Source organism: Hipposideros armiger, unplaced genomic scaffold (genome assembly GCF_001890085.2).
Source record: "Hipposideros armiger isolate ML-2016 unplaced genomic scaffold, ASM189008v1 scaffold_1179, whole genome shotgun sequence".
Classification (NCBI taxonomy): Eukaryota; Metazoa; Chordata; class Mammalia; order Chiroptera; family Hipposideridae; genus Hipposideros; species Hipposideros armiger.
In genome coordinates this window covers 180292-194562 of record NW_017732529.1, presented here as the reverse complement: position 1 = coordinate 194562, position 14271 = coordinate 180292, and the positions used below count along the sequence as shown (strand labels likewise).

The following is a 14271-nucleotide window of genomic DNA, read 5'->3' as shown; positions in this document are numbered from 1 at the left end:
ACCTCTCAAATTAGAGCTTTAAATATGTATACTTAATTGTATGTCAATTATACCTCAATAAAACTATTCTATGGTGGCATAACTATATGCATTTACTAAAAGTTGTAAAACTGTATGCTTTAAATGGGTGAATTCTATGGTATGTACTGTATTTCCCCATGTATAAGATGTACCTTTTTCAAAAAATTTGGGGTCTAAAAACTGGGTGCATCTTATACAGTGGTTGTAGATGTTTTTACTTGCATTTCCCGCTTTTTCACGCTTGTTGTCTTTGCGCTCATTGTTTCGCTCTTGTTACCGGTATATTACGGTAGGTTATGTTTTGCCACATTCTGCCCAGAAATGGCTCAGAAAAGATTTTCGTACAGTGCTGAATTCAAGTTAAAAGTGATCCAGTTTGCAAAAGTGAATGGAAATCATGCTGCTGAATGTAAGTTTGGTCTTCCTCCAATTGAGAAAACAATCCAAGACTAGCTACGGGAAGAAGAAACCCTACTGAAAATGTCACGGCAGAAGAAGACAGTGATTCATCATCAGACACAGATGAGGACAAGCTAATGGTTGGGAATTTTGACAGTGATGAGGAGTTGGAAGAATTTTATGATGAATAAAATTTGAGTTCAATAATTTTATGTAATACATTTTTTTTTCAAATTTCGGGCCCCAAAATTAAGGTGCATCTTATACATGGGAGCGTCTTATACATGGGGAAATACGGTAAATTATGTCTCAAAGCTACTCAAGAGGGGATGGGGGGGAAGCTTCAACCAAATGTTTGGTTAGCCTACAGAAATGTTATCTAAATGTAAAGTGTTAAGGCGATTAAGTATAATAGATTTCATTTTACTTTAAGTTCAAAAGAAACAACTTATATTTGTGTTTTGTTTTTCTGTTGTTAAACTGGCAACTTAGCTCATTTTCACTGTAAATGCTCAGCTGTAAAAGTCATCCTGGGGAAACTGTAAACATCTGGCTACTACTTCAAACCCTGGTAGCTTATTAAATATTTTAGTAATTATTCTATTAGGAGATGACAATGCTCAACACCTGCTTTCATTTGGGAAAAAAAAAATCTGGAGGGATTTAAGATCTTTGTTAAGCACCTAGAAATTTCTTTCTTTTATGAGGTAACACAATTGAAACTACATATAACTGTATTAGAAATAGCTTAAAATTACATTTTTTAACTTTTATATCCCACAATATGAAAAATTTAAAACAAGCAAATCCAAGAAGTAAATGTTTATATTCCTAAGCAGAACCTATGAATTCCATTAAACCAAGTAAATGAATTTTTATTTAAGTTTTTGGAAAAACTACTTTATATCCATTTTAGTAATCCAGCATTTCATCTTGGTACTGAAGAAAGGTCCCCTATTTTCTCTTATTACTTAAACTCAAGCCATGCATTACAAAATGGCCTCCACCCTCTCCTAGCTTTTAGATACCTAAAATCAGTGGCTGTTCTCGGAAATCATATGCTTACAAATAACAGGATATGAAAGTCTATAATTATAACCTGCCTCAGTTTACCCCACACTAACAAGAGCCCAGCAAAAAAGACCGAAGTTACTCTAAAACCCAGTATTCTCCCTTCCCGTTTTAACTAACATACCCAGCAACAGCAAGAAAAACGGCAACAGAATATACTCAGTAATAGCTTAGATAATCTTTTAACCATTATATACTTACAACATAACTATCAATCAATTAATTATAGTTAGATATTAACAGGACCCTGTGATTTTGGCTTCTGTAATAACGCTTTGCTAGGACTGGATACTTATCCCAACGGGGACCCCAACCCAGGAGTAGAGGAAGCTGGGGTCTAAGAAACTTACCACCGCCCCTTGTTTGGACTTATTATCAGTTTCTGTATAACTCTTTGGAATTACCCTGCCTCAATATACCCCTGCGTTTTTTACCTTTATAAACCCTACCCAACTTCCCTTTGGGGCTGCAAGGTTTTTTGAGGCACTAGCCCCATTGCAGCCACCGGCTTTGCAATAAAGACTCCCTAAATTGGCATAACTGGTATCGTTGTCTGCCTGACTCACGAGCTTTGCTTTACAACAGTACAACTGAGTAACATTTAATTCTGAGGAAAGTTTTCATAAAAACTAGTAAATGTCTCAAAATATGGACCAAAAAGATTCAATTACACCTTATATCAAAGTAGCAACAAATACACAAATTTTAGTATTATAATCATACAACCACAAAATAAACCAGAGTATAAATGAGACAAACCATAAATAATTGCATTCAGTGAAAAACTGACAGTAAGTGCTCCTACTACTTATCCATGCTAATCCTTCATCATGTCTAGTCCTTTATTAATACCAGTACTATTTTTCTTCCTCATTAACCCATATTTAATTTAAGGTCCAGTAGAAACTTAACAGGAATTTTTTTAAAAAACAAAATGTCTTAAACCTCCGTCAGGCACAACTGATCTCAGATTCATTGCACACAAATTTTCAAATATCTAACAGTTAACTTAAGTATCATGACTCATCATTTCCGTATCTTCTCCCTCTACAGTAAAACCTATCGCCAGCCGTGTTTGTGACTTAGTAAAGGCGTATTTCATAGCAGCATCTTTGTGTGCAATGAATCTGTGATCAGTTATGCCCGATGGAGGGTTAAGAATTATAACTTCTTTTAGACTAACAATTTATATCACTTTGAGTACAGTTCACGAAGAGAATGAAGAACAGGGAGGGAAAGACAGAATTGAAAAGAGGTTAAGGACTGGGGAGAGGAGCTGACCAGAATAGAAAAGAAAAAAAATTCCTAGTCGTTTCAGCTGATATTCTAAAACATGGCTTTATTACTTTTCTAGAAATATTAATTTCCAAATATTTGACAACCATATTTTCATCAATGAAATATTCAGAAATCCTTGAATATTTCTATATTCAGCATTGAACTATAAGATGGTGGAACTTAAGATAATAACAGTCCCTGCATTATTAAATAATACGTATTTACCAAGTACAGTAGTGCTCCCTTGTCTGCAGTTTCACTTTTTACGGTTTTAGTAACCCATCAACCTTGGTCTGAATATATTAAATGAAAAATCCCAGGAATAAACAATTTGTAAATTTTAAATTGTGTTCTGTTCTGAATCACGTAATGAAATCTCACACTATTCTGCTCCTTCCTGCCCAGGACATGAGTCATCCCTTTGTCCAGTGCAGGGCTCCGCAAACTTTTGAGACAGAAGAGCCGCCAGGGGTCAGCAAACTGTGGCTTGCAAGCCACATGCGGCTCTTTGGATACGTATATGTGGCTCTGAAGTAAAATTGAAAATGAAAATAAAACTATCATAGTTTCATTTATAAAATTTTTACAGGATATTAATCACATAATGGTGATTATGTAAAAACATATTTATGGCTCTCGAATAATTTTTAAATTGTTGTGAGGGACAGGATTGGCTCTTCCAGGGTTCGGCAAACTTTTGAGACAGAAGAGCCGCCAGGGGTCAGCAAACTGCACCTAGTGAGCATGTGGCTCTGAAGTAAAATTGAAACTGAAAATAAAATTATCATAGTTTCATTTATAAATTTTTTACAGGATATTATTCACATAATGGCGATTATATAAAAATATATTTATGGTTCTCGAATAATTTTTAAACTGTGAAGGACAGGATTGGCTCTTCCAGGGGTTGGCAAACTTTTGAGACAGAACGTACCCAAAGAGCCGCTCGCATGTTGCTCGCGAGCCACAGTTTGCCGACCCCTGGGGTCCAGTGTATCCATGCTGTATACGCTCTTCGTCCCTTAGTCAGTAGTTGTCTCGGTTATCAGATCGACTCTCATGGTATCGAAGTGCTTGTGTTCCAAGTAACTTTTATTTTACTTACTGGCCCCAAAATACAAGGGTAGTGATGTGAGCAATTCAGATATGCCAAAGGAAACCTGTAAAATGCTTCCTTTAAAGTGAAAAGGTGAAAATTCTCAACTTAATAAGGAATCCAAAAAATTGTTATGCTGAGGTTGTTAAGATCTATGGTTACGAACAAATCTAATCGTAACACTGTGAAGAAGGAAAAACAAGTTCATGCTGTTGCACGTCACGTTGCAAAAGTTATGGCTACAATGCATGATAAGTGATTAGATAAGATGGAAAAGAAGTTAAATTTGTGGGCGGAGACATGAACAGAAAACATGTTCCGACTGATGGCAACATGTTTCACCAGAAAGTACTGAGCCTACACGAAGACTTAAGCAAGGGATCCCCTGAAATAAGTGACACCACACCACTTAGTACAAGGAATGGTTATACACATTCAGGAACAGGTTTGATATTTTATCATTTCACATCATCACAAGACAAGGATGAGTACAGTACAATAAGATTATTTTTAGAGAGAAAGGGAGAGAGACAAATGGAGGGAATGAGAGAGAATGAGAGAGAGAAAGATACCACATTCACATAACTTTTATTAAAAAATAGTTATAATTGTCTTACATAATAATATTACTTATTGTTGATAATGTCTTACTATGCCTGATTTATAAATTAAACTTTACCATAGGTATGTATGTCTAGGAAAAAACACTTCAGTTCTATCTGTACTTTCAGGCATCCACTGGGGGTCTTAGGATGTATCTGCCTCAGTTAAGGGGGGACCATTGTATCTGCTGAATGTATAAAGTGTCCTGTACTAGGGGCTAGTATTACATGTAGGTAGATCACAAGGTCTTTGATCTTCACAGGTCTATATTCCACTTTTGATTTTAAAAAATACAATGAAAAGATGGATAATAAGGCAAAGGCATTAAACAGGCACTGTGTACAAACCAGTTTAATTGTATTAAAAGTTTCATGGTAGGAGTTATAAAAGATGCAGTTAGATAGATGAAACACTTTAAATAATAAATATTTAAAACATTTTAAACAATAAATATTTTAAATGCTTTAAATAAAATGGAAGGTTTAGACTAGAGGTTCCCAAGCTTTCTCATTTCACAATACGCTCGTGTCTCAATTCTTTCACTATGCTCCTAGTCTGAAAGATATACCTAACAGTTCTATTTCATAGGATATTGTAACAAATTAATAACTATTTGAAATAAGTAAAAAAAAAAAGTAACCTTATTTCATTCTTACATAAGCATGGTTACTTCCTAATGGGATATGAATACGCACTGGGTACTTTACAGTGTCTCAGATTTTAGAATTAGATTGGAAACCGCTCCGCTTATTTCCTATTCCACAATGGTTTTCACATGGTATTTATTTATCATGACAGCAATGAAGGAAAAGCCAGCTTCATCAACATGTGACATCACTGAAAGGAATGTAGCACCACCTAATGCTGAAACTATAAATACATAAAGCTCCTTTGAGAATGCTGACTGTAGTAAGTGAAGTAAGATATTTCCCCCCCAAACTTAAAATATCCTGCTGTACCCCTGTGAATTCATTTTGGCATCCTAGGGTGCCTCAGATTTAGGAATTCAATTTGGTAACTGCAGGTTTAGACAGATCCCAATAGTGGTTAACAGCATAGTTTAACTGTTAAATCTGTCCTTTAAGTTTTAATATAGTTTGCCATAGTATAAAACCGATTAATGACACCCAAAGGTACTAGAATGTGATAGTATGAACACTTTCATATCTTTAAAATATTGAATGGCGTTATTTTTTAAGGCAAAGCCCTTGTGGACATTCAGAATGACAATTTAAGGATTTCTGGAAGTGAGGGAAATCTGCGTGACAAAAATGTCATATTCAAATAGGCCATAAAAACCTTTGTAGGTCACGGTCAGAGAAAAGGGTGGAGTAGCAAAGTCCAAAGGCCATTTCTCCACAGAAACACAGGAACAAAACAAACAAACAAAAAAACTAGCAAAAACTGTTCGCATCGGTGGCGCCTGGTCACCGATCACCACCGCCAAGGTTAGCCGCGGATCGGGATACGCGGGGCGGCAGGGACTCCGGGCCGCCCGGCCGACTGCCCAGGAGTCCAGCCTCCTCCCGATACAACACGGTACGTGTTTCTCGACCTGGGCGCAGTGGGCAGTTGGACGCCCTGGCGGCAGCGAAACGGGGCTTTGTAAACTTTTACCAGTGCCTCTGGGACAGGGACATCTGGCCGCTATCATGAATGGACTACCCCATGCTCCTCCTTTTCTGTTTTAGGGGCCCCAAAGTGGACTTGGAAGTTTCGACTCTTGGGCGCCCTTTCACCCACCCACCCACCCACCCGGTCTGACTTGTTTCCTGGCGGATTTAGATATTTCCGTGAATGGAAACATGTCCCTCCTGCGTCATCTTCGGTCAATCGGTCAACAGGTCAATCGGAGCGGCACCCTTTGTGAAGGGAGAAATTTTACTTGGGTCACTCGCTTCGTTTTGGGTCGCTGCCGCTAAAGCGGCGAAACATCAGTAGACGACAATAGGAAAAATAATGTAAGTTTGTACAGTAACAAGAGATAGACCAAGTCTGGTGGTCACACCGTAATCCATATAAATGTGCAATCTCTAGATCGTGCATTTGAAGCTAATAAAGTACTGTATACCAACAGCACTTAAACAAAAAACTGTGAGAATCAACTTTATCAGAAATCTGGAAAACAGTCAAAAGTTGACTGAAACCAAGCAAATGCTTAATCAAAAAAGGCAATCAATATACAGTTCGAGAGCTTCGTGGCAGTTTAAGTTACCTTTGCCTCATTTCCCCCCTCTCCCCCAAAGGCTTGGTGATGGTCTTTGAAGATAGCTTGCATTCCTTGTGTAGTTCCTGGTGCCTGAGGGAGCACAGAAGACCTCATTCTCAACTGTGGTTGCCTGTTTTGACCTGTCTACGTGCTCCCTGAAGGACTAACACAAAGGGCTTGCCTTTTTTCCACCCAACTATGAAATGTCTCAGGGCAGAGAAACAGCTAACTGTAGAGCATAAAATAAAATGGCCTTATTATCCAAAGCAATATACAGATTTAATGCAATTCCCATCAAAATCCCAATGGCATTTTTAAAGAAATAGAACAAAAAAATCAGATTTTTATGGAATCTGTGGAATGATGTCATTTTATGGAATGACAAAAGACCCTGAATAGTCAAAGCAATCCTAAGAAAAAAGAACGAGGCTGCACATATCATACTTCCTGATTTCAATTTATACTACAAAGTGGCAATAATTAAAACAGCATGGTATGGGCAGAAAAACAGACACACAGACTAATGGAATAGAATTGAGAACCCAGAAATAAACCCACATATATGTGAGCAGACAGTTTTCAACAAAGGAGCTATAAGAAAAGATGAAATACTGCCATTAGTGACAACATAGATGGATGTTGACAACATGGATGCATGGATGTTGAGATTATCATGGTAAGCGAATTAAGTCAGAAAAAGTTGAGAACTATATGACTTTACTCATATGTGGGATATAAAACTGAAAGCAACAAATGAACAAAACAAACAAAGAAACAAAAACTCATAGATACACACAACAGTTTAGTGGTTACCAGAGGATAATGGGGGAGGGTGGATAGGACAAGAGGGAAAGGGGCTCAAATATATGGTGATGGTAGGAGAACAGACTCTGGGTGGTGAACACACAATGCAATATGTAGATGACATATTATAGAAATTACAGTTTACTCCTCATAGTAGAAATATGGAAGCCACAAGACAAATCACATTTTGAATGGAAAAAATATTTATAGATATCGACATCCACTGATAATATTCTTTAGAAATGAAGGTCAAACATACAGGGAAAAAGTGAAAGAATTAGACTCTATCACATCTTCATATAATAGATGCTAAAAGAAATTTTATGGGCTAAAGGGAAATTATAACAGAAAATGTCAAGTACAAGAAAACACAAACAGAATAAATGGGTCATTAAATATAAAAAAAGTTTTGTTTTCTAGGAAAAATACTCTGAAAAAAGTAAACTATATCCTTAAAGTTCTTAGCTTTTGAAAGTAAAAATACTCAAGACGCAGATTTTTAAGGCATATATAGAAGTAAAATATATTAGAACAAGAATACACAAGGGTGGAGTAGATGGATTTGCAAATATTTCTTCATAAAATTCTTAAACTAATCTGGAGGTAACAGAGTTTGTTGTGATTAGACTGTAGTAAGTTCAATATTCATATCTAATCTCTAAAGCAAGCAATAAACACATAACCACAAAAGAGAGAGAGAGAGAGAGAGAGAGAGAGAGAGAGAGAGAGAGAGAGAGAGAGAGAGAGAGAGAGAGAGAGGAATGACTAAAAGGCTGTATGGGAAATAAAACGAAATAATAGAAATATTTGTTTCAACAACAACTAACAAAGGTCAGGAAAGGATAAACAGAAAAAAGAGCAAATGCTATTCAAACATCAATACTTTAGAATTAAATACATATCAAAAAAATAATAAAAAGGTTTATAATAGGGTACATGGAAACTTCTAGATATTGATATGTCAAAAGTTTTCAAATTGTACACATCAAACATGTACAGTTTATGTATACTATTGGCCCTTTGCACCTAGAGGTTATATGTAAATACTACACACTTATATAAGGGAATTGAGCATCTGTGGATTTAGTTATCTGCAGGGGGTCCTGGAACCAATCCCCCAAAGATACTAAGGGACGGCTGTATAAATAAAGCTGTTTAAAATAAAATAGGAAACAATAGAGTAGACTAACAACTTCAATTAGATTTTCAGGGTAGATAAAAAGTCACCTATATGACATATATAAAAGATTTCACTTTAAATAAAAAAATCAAACGGGTTGAAAATAAAGGGATGGAAAAAAATCCTCTAGGATACTTTATACATGAGAAGGATGGTATGGTTCCATTAATAACAGACAAAGTAAACTGCAAGTTAATGAGTATTTTTAAAGATAAAAGGGACTATTCATAATGATAAAAGAGTAAATTGATTAATAAGATAATTATACCTAATTAGAAGTAAAACAAAACAGGAAGTAAAACTTAACAGAATTAAAGGTGGTTTGCAAGTGATCTAACCAATTAGTTGCTTGTTTTGATTACTCTGAAGGCCTTTATGAGACCTTCTTTTTGAGCTCTACAAAAGCCAAGTTTTTGGGAGAGATCTTGGTGGTTCAAACTAGAGACATGATTTATGTTTGTGAACAGGGCTCATGGGAGCTTGCTGCTGGAAAGGCTCTGACTCCTGATACTTTCTTCACCCTTGCCTCACTCTTGTAATTTCTGATATCCATGAAAGTTGATGATTGTTTTACATCTGGTCTCTGGGCCCCTCAAATGTCTGTATAACAATAAACATTTGTTGTTCTCAATGACAAACAAAAAAGGAAACAGGGACTAAGCAACCATCAAGAATACAAACATACACATTTATGGGAATCTAAGAGAGAGAGAAAGTTGCAGAAAGAATATGTGAAGAAATAATGGCCAAAAACTCCTCAAATCTGATGAAAACCATGGATCTACACATGAAGTTCAAAGAATCCCCGTAGGATAAACTCAAAAGAGATTACCATTTTGAGACACATTATAATCAAACTGTGAAAAAACAAGGACAAAGGGGACTCTTGAAAGAAGCAAGAGAGAAGCAACTCATCTATTACAAGAAATTCTCAATAAGATTAAAAGCCTATTTTTCATCAGGAAGCATAAATGACAGGAGGAGCTGGGATGACATTTTTAAAGTGGTGAAAGAAAAAACAAAAACAAAAACAAAAAACTTGTTGACCAAGAATTCTACGTATGGCAAAACTATCCCTCAAAAATGAGGAGAAAATAAGAGATTTCCAGATAAACAAAAGGTAAGAGTTTGTCACTAGACCAGCCAGAAGAAATGCTAAGTCATTCAAATTGAAATGAAACGAAGCTAGACAATAAGTTAAAATCAGAAAAAAATAACACCAGATAGATAAATATAAAAGCTAGTCTTACTATATTTTTGTTTGTAACTGTATTTCCTTTATGACTTAAAAGACAAATGCATAACATAATAATTATAATCTATGCTAATGGGTACACAATGTATAAAGACGTAATCTGTGACAACTACAATATAAAGACAGGGAGGCAGAGTTGTACAGATTCACAATTTTTGTAGGCTATTTAAGATAAGTTGGTATCAATTCAGACAAGATTGTTATAAATTTAGAATGATAATTTTAATCACCAGGATAACCACTAAGAGAATAACTTAAAAATATACAGAAAAGGAAACCAGGAAGGAATCAAAACGGTAAACTAGAAAAATTCAATCAAACACAAAAGAAAGTAGTATCAGAGGAATTCAGGACAAAAATGATTAAGACTCATAAAACAAATCACAAAATGCAGAAGTAAGCCCTTTTGTTGTATGATAAAGAATTTGGCTTGTTTTTATCTCTGGCTCCTGGAGAGGAGCCTCTAAACCCTTGTACCTTGTAATTTCCCCAGTGATAGCAGTGTCTGTTATATAGAGTGCCCCTCAGAACAGATGTAAGTTTATGCTAACTGACTGACTCATGGTGGGCCCCTAGACAGTTTCAGGATGGGGGATGGAGGGTGGGGGGTGGGGTGGTGGTGGCTAGCTATGCCTAAAAGACCAACCAGATGATTAGAGGGCTGGTATTTTGAGCCACATATCAGCCTGACCTCCTGACCTTCAGAGAGGGATGAAGGGCTCCAGGCTGATTTCAAACAAGTGGCCAATGATTCAATCAATCACACCTATGTAATGAAGCCACAATAAAAACTCTGGTTACTTATGGCTAAAGTGAGATTCCTGGTTTGTGACAGAAAATGATGTGCTGAGAAAGTGATGCATGCTGAGGACACGAAAGCTTCACATTTGGGACCCAGACTTCTCCTATATCGTTTCTTTTGATTTGCCTTAATTTGTATCCTTTGTAAGAAAACTCTAATTGTAAAGATAGAGCTCTCCTGAGTTCTGTGAGTTCTACAAAATTATTGAGCCTAGGTGGTCATGGGGACCCCTGAATTTGTAGCTAGTTGGTCAGAAGTGTGGGTGGTTGAGGAAACTCCAAGCTTGAAGCTTGCGTCTGAAATGAGGTCAGTCTTGTGGGGGACTGTACCATTAACTTATGAAATCTGACCTAACTCTGGGTGGTTAGCATCTGAATTGCATTGCACCTTATCAGTCAGTACCTTAAACATACATGAATTAAACCGTTCAAGTGAAAGGCAGAGATTGGCAGAAAAGGTAAAAAGAAACATGATCCAATTATATGCTATCTAAAAGAGACTCATTTTAGATCCAAAGACATAAACAGATTGAAAGAGAAAGGACAGAAAAAGATATTCAATGCAAATAGTAACCAAAAGAGAGCTGGAGGAGCTATACTAATATTAGACAAAATAGACTTTAAACCCAAAATTGTTATAGGTGACAAAGAAGGACACTATGTTTTGATAGAAGAGTCAATCCATCAAGAAGATACAAAAATTATAAACATATACACACTTAACAGAGCCTGAAAATATATGAAGCAAATATTTATGTAACTGAAAGGAGAAATAGGCAAATTTACAAAAATAGGTTAAGACTTCACTACCCCACTTTCCATAATGGACCTACCAGGATAGCAATAAAAAAAGTGTTTAGTGAGAATGTGAAGACCCTGGAACCTTCATACACTGCTGCTGATATAAAGTGATGCAGCCACTGTGGAAAACAGTTTGACGGTTCCTCAAAAATATAAACATAAAATTATCATCTGACCTACTTCTCCTAGGTATATAGCCAAAAAAACTGAAAAACAGGTTTTCAAATAGAAACCTGTACACAAATGTTCAGAGCAAAACTATTCACAACAGTTAAAAGGTGGAAACAACAATTGATGAAAGGATAAGCAAAATCTGGTATATACCTATACAATGGAATATTATTTAGCCATAAAAAGGAATGAAGTACTGATACAAGCTACAATAAGAATGAACCTTGAAAACAGTATATTGAATGAAAGAAGCTAGACACAGGTCATAAATATATAATTTCATTCGTAGGAAATATCTAGAATAGACAAATCTATAGAGACAACAAGCCAATAATGGTTGCCGGGAGCTGAGGGGAATGCGGAGTGACTACTTAATGGATATGGAGTTTCCTTTTGGGGTAATAAAATTGCTCTGGAACTTGATAGTGGTGATAGTTACACAACACTGTAAATATAGTAATGCCTCTGAATTGTATATTTTAAAATGGTTAAAATAATAAATTTTATGTTACGTGTATCTTGCTACAATAATTTAAAAATCTGTGCAGTTTTTATTCATTTATTCAACCCAGGGCAGATATAACCAAAAAGAAACCAAAAATAATCAGGAGACATGTGCTACATACCTGTTAGTGCTGCTGGTTTGGATAGTGTACTATATTGGTTTTGTGTAGATATCATACTTTGACGTGGACTTAGTGTTGGTGATGCAACAAGTGAAAGCTCCTCAATAATGATAGTGCTTTTGGGATGATTCTTGGGAAGTTCATTTAATCTCTGTTCTAATGAATACTTTAAAAGGTCCAACTTCTGACTTGATTCATTAAATCTTGCTTGAGCCTTAAACAGGGAAAAGACAATTGTTGTCACTTAAATAGCTACATTATTTGAATAATATATTAAGTTAAAATTTTTCATTTAAAATTACTTCTGAAAGTGCTTTTCTGTCTGTTACTTTTCCTGAGCCAAGTAGTTTCATTACATTCTTTGCACCTTCTGCTACTGCAAACTCTATCCTAAAATGATGCCTTAATTCTTCCATCCGAAGTTCAAGAGGACTTATGACAGGTTTTGCTAGAGGAGAAAAAAAAACAACTTAATTGAACCATTTACTTGACTTTCTAATATGCAGTGATTAAAACTCATAAAAAAATGAATTTTTACAACATTAAAAGTTAGTTCTTAAAGCAATAAACACTGGATACTTAACAGATACAATGTTGAGATAGCCTTTTTTAGATCAAAACTCAGTTAAACTCTCAAGATAAAAAAACAACCATAATGCTTCCTCCTCCTTAATTTTAAACCACTGCTTCTTTCTTACATAAAATTTATTTAGTACCATATGCCCATAATACTAAGAATGACAATTTCTATTCCATCACCATTATCAAAAGCCAATTCATTGGTCTGGACTGCCTGAAGAATCTGCATTCGGATCACTTCTATTTTTGTCTTGCTGTCCTGGAGCAGCTGCTGAGCTGTGCCATGGAGTTTCCGATCCTATTAAAAATAAGTTTGAAAAGGTAATCAATAAAAAGACAAAACATTTTCATAGCTTCTAAATAAGATCAATTGATATCAACAAGTAAAAAACAACAATTAAAAGAACACTGTGAGCACTAAAATATATATACTTGTAGATACATTTATTTAAAAAAAACATCAAATGGATAGGGTGATAAAAGAGAAAAGCAACTCCGTTAGTTAAAACAATTTGAGAGAAAGCAAGTGAATCTTACTATTGATTAAAAAAAAACATTCCAAATTCACATTTGTACTTTTCTTTCTTTGCTTTATACAAAATACAAATAATTTTCCTGTGCCATGGTCAATAACTACTTAGAAGCACTGTATATGATGGATGGATGCCTCAGTGACTCAGCCTAAAAATTTTAGAAAATCTCTTCCTCTCCCATTACTATAATTATAGTTAAATTTTCATGGAGCTTCACATATGCAGGCACGTTTTAAAAATAGTTAACCATAGATAATATTCATGCTCCCCTAATTTCTGATAAAGGAAACAGCATTTGTCAACACTGGAGATAATGAGAAAGGTCTTTAAAAATTGCTGAATGTCAAAAAATGAGCCATTCTCGATAAAGCTGGGTTGGAAGTTATAGTGAATAAACTTGTCATCTCTTAAGAATTTAAGGAAGGTCCTGAATCAAGTGAAATAATGTTACTGTTGTATCTCAGTTTGGTTTCAGTAACACTGAATATTACTGACAATCACAAAAAACTTACCATTTTTAAAACTGTGGTAGACAAAATAATGATCCTCCCAAAGATGTCCATATCCTAATCCCTGGAACCTTGTGCATATGTTACTTTGCATGGCAAAGGGGAATTAAGATAGCAGATGGAATTAAGGTTGTTAATCACTCAGTCTTAAAATACAGGGATTATCCTGTTGGGCCCAATGTAATCACAAGGGTCCCTAAATGTGGAGGAGGGAGGTAGATGAGGAGGTCAGAGTGATGTGAGAACTAAACCTGCTACTATGAAGCCAGAAGAAGAGGGCCATGAGCCAAAGAATGTGGGCCTCTAGGAGCTAGAAAGTCCAGGAAAACGAATTC

The 14271-nt window shown here is 35.6% G+C and overlaps 1 protein-coding gene across 3 annotated transcripts in view; it reads right to left on the bottom strand.

Moving 5' to 3' along the window:
• PKN2 (protein kinase N2) overlaps positions 1–14271 on the bottom strand; it is a 122487-nt gene that overhangs the window by 35203 nt on the left and 73013 nt on the right. For all 3 annotated transcript variants that reach the window (XM_019632818.1, XM_019632821.1, XM_019632819.1), the window contains exons 4-6: positions 13075–13192; positions 12618–12763; positions 12316–12529 (exon numbers count right to left, since the gene is read on the bottom strand). In XM_019632818.1, coding sequence (XP_019488363.1) covers positions 12316–12529; positions 12618–12763; positions 13075–13192 — 478 coding nt within the window. The remainder of the gene's footprint in view (positions 1–12315; positions 12530–12617; positions 12764–13074; positions 13193–14271) is intronic.